Source organism: Dreissena polymorpha, chromosome 4, assembly GCF_020536995.1.
Source record: "Dreissena polymorpha isolate Duluth1 chromosome 4, UMN_Dpol_1.0, whole genome shotgun sequence".
NCBI classification, from domain to species: Eukaryota; Metazoa; Mollusca; class Bivalvia; order Myida; family Dreissenidae; genus Dreissena; species Dreissena polymorpha.
The window spans coordinates 19,921,514-19,926,505 of record NC_068358.1 but is presented as its reverse complement, the minus strand read 5'-3'; the positions used below and the strand labels follow the sequence as shown (position 1 = coordinate 19,926,505).

The following is a 4,992-nucleotide window of genomic DNA, read 5'->3' as shown; positions in this document are numbered from 1 at the left end:
TTTTTTATTGAACTAGTTTAAAACGTTCAAATACTAAAGTTTAACCAGAATGTCTTTTCTGTGAATGTTCGCCTCTTATTTTGAGCGGCATTTTCGATATAGAAATCTGAGGGTCGATGCTTGCGTTTTCATGTACAAAATTGATACTTAGAACAGTGCATACAATAATATGCCCCAGTCTCTATTTGATTCGTTTTAAGTTTCGATGAAAATATGTGATTACAGTATGGAGTATCCAAGTATTGCTGATGCACTAGTTCATATAACACATACATGTACACTGCAATTATATGCATTTTTTCCGCGGAATGTATGTTTACCGTTAGTACAATTATCTGATAGAATACATGTTAATGCTGTTACCCATTGAACACGTTTTATCCATTTGATTATTATTCAAATTGACTGATAATAATATCAGTTCCTTGACGTCATTAATGTATAATATTGTTGTACATGTTTACGTATGGTCTTAACAGTGTCATTTGAAGCATTTGATTACTGAAACAATTCAATAGGTATGGTCACTTATATGAATATATTTGTTGATAATTTATGTAAGGCAATCCGTTGTCTTAGTTGAAAGAACTACTAGGCAAATGAAGACTAAGTAAAACGCGTAAATAATTACTTTTTTCAGATACATTTCCATTTTCCATTGGAGGCAACAGCTGGAATACTTGCAGGTGGTGTTGCCATAATCGGTGCTATCGTGGGTGCGGTTTTCTGCATAACGACTCACTAAATCAGCAAGATTTTTGGGACGTTCTGGCGCTGCATCCATTGGGTCCGGACCTGCCCAGCAATCAGATTTGCATACAGTCAGCTCTGGAAAGATTTATCAATCGTACTCACACAGTGGCTTTTTCAATTGCAATACGTCATGATATGTAAATTGTGTACATTATGTCGAAAAGTCGGTTCAAATACAGCCTATCGATAACGTGTATTTGTATAATCGCTTGCCGACTAAAATGAGCTTAATCTGAACTCAATTTATAGTTTGTGTTTTATTTCTTTATCTTTTCATGTTACCTTTTCTTATAATAAAATTATAACTTGTATACTACTATACTGCTTTATTGCTACTAACACATAATCTTCTGTACGGTATGGAGCAGGATGACCTCGACCTGCACATTCTTATGGACGAGGTAAATAAAGTATCTTTTCTATAAAAAAAAATTATTATATGACATGTGCATGTCTATGATAAGAGTGATGATATAGTGACATGCTACTTGGCGACCGATGGAGATCGTCACCAATGTGTTAATTTATATGTTTATAAACACTAAAATGTGAATGTTAACGATACCTGAATATTGAGCAATCATACATACATGAATTTTCATTAAAATCTTTCCATGAAATTTAAATAACGTTTATATGTCAAATATTTACTGTATAAAATAATACTTCAGTGTACTCGAGCCCTGTATGAAATAATAATATACTTATTCGTAAAATCCGTGTTGTGTTGTATGTATTGCCCTGTACTGTGAAGACCACATGCCTTAAATAAAAGACAAAACGTTGTCAACAAGAATCTCCAGTTCTGACGATTCCTTACTCCACATATTAGAGCTCTGATCCGAAATCTTTAAAATACAATATATTAAGTTTATTTCCTAAGCACTTGGTGCCCAAATGAATGCGGTCAAAATCGAACGATGCTTGTTTAAACAATAACACCGTTCGGTTGTTGAAAATGACGTCGGACGGTCAAAAAATGCGCAACTGACGAGTTTTCGAACTCCCTGACACTAAAATAGTATGTTTATAGCCATGTTTTTTTCTGTAGACTACATTTAATCCGTTGTATGAATACTGAGTAAGGTGAAAATTGATGCAAATATAATGGCAGATGACAGTGTGTTAGGCGAGTGTGCACCCCTCGTTCATCATATGCCTGTGACTGCTGCACCTTTTTGAGTTTTGATAAATGTACATGAAAGGCTAATACCAGTAATGTATACCCCTGTAATTTATATGTATATTCTTCTGTTGTCAATGTGATTGATTGATCATTGACTATTATTGCTTCAAATAGTTTTGTCGAGTATAAATTTTTTTTAAAGTTTAAGAGTAAAACAATTTCTAAAAATTAATACTATTTATTGAAACTAGCGTGACAATAAATGATGTGTGTTTTCCACCGTTACAATTAAAATATGTCCCTATAAAAGGTGTAAGTAAATTGTGTAGACTGAGCCCGATTATTGACTGGGTAAGCTGAAACCCTCTAGATTATTGTAAATAGGAGGACTTCTAGAATTGAATATTGCTAGTTGACTTCAATCACGTAAATTTGAGAATTCATACCTTTTTTTATTTTGTCTTAAATGCGAGTGGACGTAACAATCAAAACAATCATTCACATGTATAGTCTTTACATATTAGTCTTTACCCATTTTGCATCCGCTCCATATGTTTACCATTTGAAGAATGTTCATGCAGAAGGCGGTTGTGGCGCTGGATCAATATCACATTTGAAGCCATACCTATTCGAGCCTCCATTTCGTGTTTTTTCATATCCTCTTATGACCAGTTGATTATTTTGCATCAGTTGTTAGCGCGATTGCACAGTAAGCTCTGGAATCCGCTGGCCGTATCAATCTTTTAAATCTAGATGCTAGAATAGTATGGATGTATAAAAGTGTATAATGTCTCATGAACGATCGATACCATTCATATAATATATATATTCTTTAAGATTTGTCTAAGCTATGCTCAATTTGAAAGACATTCACGGGTATGCTCATTGACAAAACTTACACGACCCATGAGTACACACTGTCTCTTCTAATCGCTTTTTGTTCATCAATTGTGTAAACCTCATAAGCAACGATCCATTTTAATTTAAAATCATACAATTACGATAGTTTTCGTTTATTTTAACAAAATCATGATGTCCATCACAGTTACGTTTCAGAAAAGTTGCGATCGTAAAGTAGACTTTATATTATCAAATGATATTCGGAGACATACACATGTAACAACCCACTGATATACTGAGTGTTGCTTCAATTGTCAAAAAGCAAACGTCAAATTAATCAACAGAAGAATGTTATTGATTTTTTTCCACTGAAAATTAAAATGTCTCTTAAGGCAATTACAGGTTCCACATCGTCAGCCTCGTTCCGATTTCGTTTTTCAAGGGTTGCAACTTTTACAAAACTCTACGTCGGGAATGTGTTAAGGCTTTGTTTTTTTGAAATTGTCGCTGTTTTTTATTCAGACCACATATACTATAATGCTGATGACGAGCTCGTATTTTATAGAAAAAAATTAATGTATGATAATACAATATTTTTTACTAAATGTCATATTATTGATTTATTTTTAAGATTGGTTAAGTTTTATTCCGGAACATCTTATCGGTTTATTGACTTTTCACATGCGCATCCATTTTTCTGTGAAATAGAACGGGTTCCTAAGACTTACAACTCGAGAGGGCGTTAAGGGATGAAATCTATCTACGCACTAAAAAACTAAAGAAGTTAACTGTTATGTCTTTTATTTTCAACCTGAATTGTAGCTAAGGTGTTAACAGAATACTCATTCAGGATTTTAGCAAGGGTTTTATTTACTCCAGAAGTATAAACTTGTCTCCTGTTAAATAAGTTAATGCAAAAATGGTATAATAGACATATATCATTACATGATAATACAAAATAAACAACGGAATGATGATAAACTGAACACGACATATTTTAAAAAATCTTTAACAAATTCACTCAAGTGAAATAAATATGAAGATAGTTTACATATGCATATATAGTAGGGCAAGTTCCTCCTTTAAATCAAGTTATCCTTTTTTTGTTTTTTACGTTATTGTAACACGTGCTTTTGCCGACCACTCAGTGCGCATGCTGGAAAAATCCCGAATGTAAACACTAGCAATCAACTGTTTTTATACACTAAAGATGAGTCGATTCTTTCGATGATAAATAGTTTATCGAACCAGGGAACTACATGTATGCATTCCTAAATGTCTCTGCGCAAAAGCAAACTTATGCATTTTTATTAAGAAGTGATTAATATATATGGCGTTTAAAACTGTTTTAAATTGACACGGAGATATTTTTTCTTTGGGTTCCGCTAAATGATTATATTAGAATATGATGCAGATAAATATCTTGACGATGAAGGTTTTGAAATAGATAATGATGTTTAATCATGACAACGACGTTGATGGGGCGTTTCTTTTCACAATGTATATGTAATAATTCACCGGACTGTAATGTTAACCATAATGCAAACACTTTTGGTTGTGAAGACCAAAGTTGTGTTTACAACAAAGTGCAATACAGTGTCATCTGATTACTCTAAAGCGAACAACTACAGAGCTTTCAGCGCTTTGATTTAACGCTTTGGTTTAACGTATGCGTACGCGATATGATGATTATGGTTTGAATAGATGAACGAAATGCAATACTTTGTTTAAAAACGTCATAGCAATACAAATATGATCACACGAACACATACAATCACATTTTACAAATTACATGTTATAACATGTAGGATCCAGAAAAAAATATAAGTCAGAAGCTAAGCCTTCGCCACAATGAAAAAGATTATCTACATGTAGTCATAAATTGCTACATAGGTCAAAGAATACCGATGAAGTACACAGTTTATTTGAATATCTAAATACAATCATATAGAACCGTTGTCTGAAGACACGTGTTTCGGAGGGCCTCAACGCTTTTTGCCCGTGTCTCAGGGTCTATATTTCTCTTACATAATACGTGCCGAGTACTTAAATTGCAAAACGACCGTATTCATTATGATACAGAAATCAGGTCACTTTAAACTAGTGTACAAGCGTCATGGGCTTTTGGTGCTCCATGTTCAGATGTAAAGAGGTCTCTCTGTCATATTGTCAAAGATTAACCAGGAAACATCGCCTTAAAGGCGCGGCTTTACTGTCTGTCATGCTGTCTTTCAGTGGGCGACGAGGCCTTCTGTCGTAGCAAGTTGTGCTTT

At 33.8% G+C, this 4,992-nt stretch overlaps 1 protein-coding gene across 1 annotated transcript in view; it reads left to right on the top strand.

The window, feature by feature from the left end:
- Positions 1-1,112: 1,112 nt before the first annotated feature.
- The window catches only part of LOC127878262 (excitatory amino acid transporter 1-like), a 10,157-nt gene continuing 6,277 nt past the window's right edge, over positions 1,113-4,992 (top strand). Inside the window, 1 exon segment of the mRNA XM_052424781.1 lies at positions 1,113-1,154. Coding sequence (XP_052280741.1) covers positions 1,113-1,154 — 42 coding nt within the window.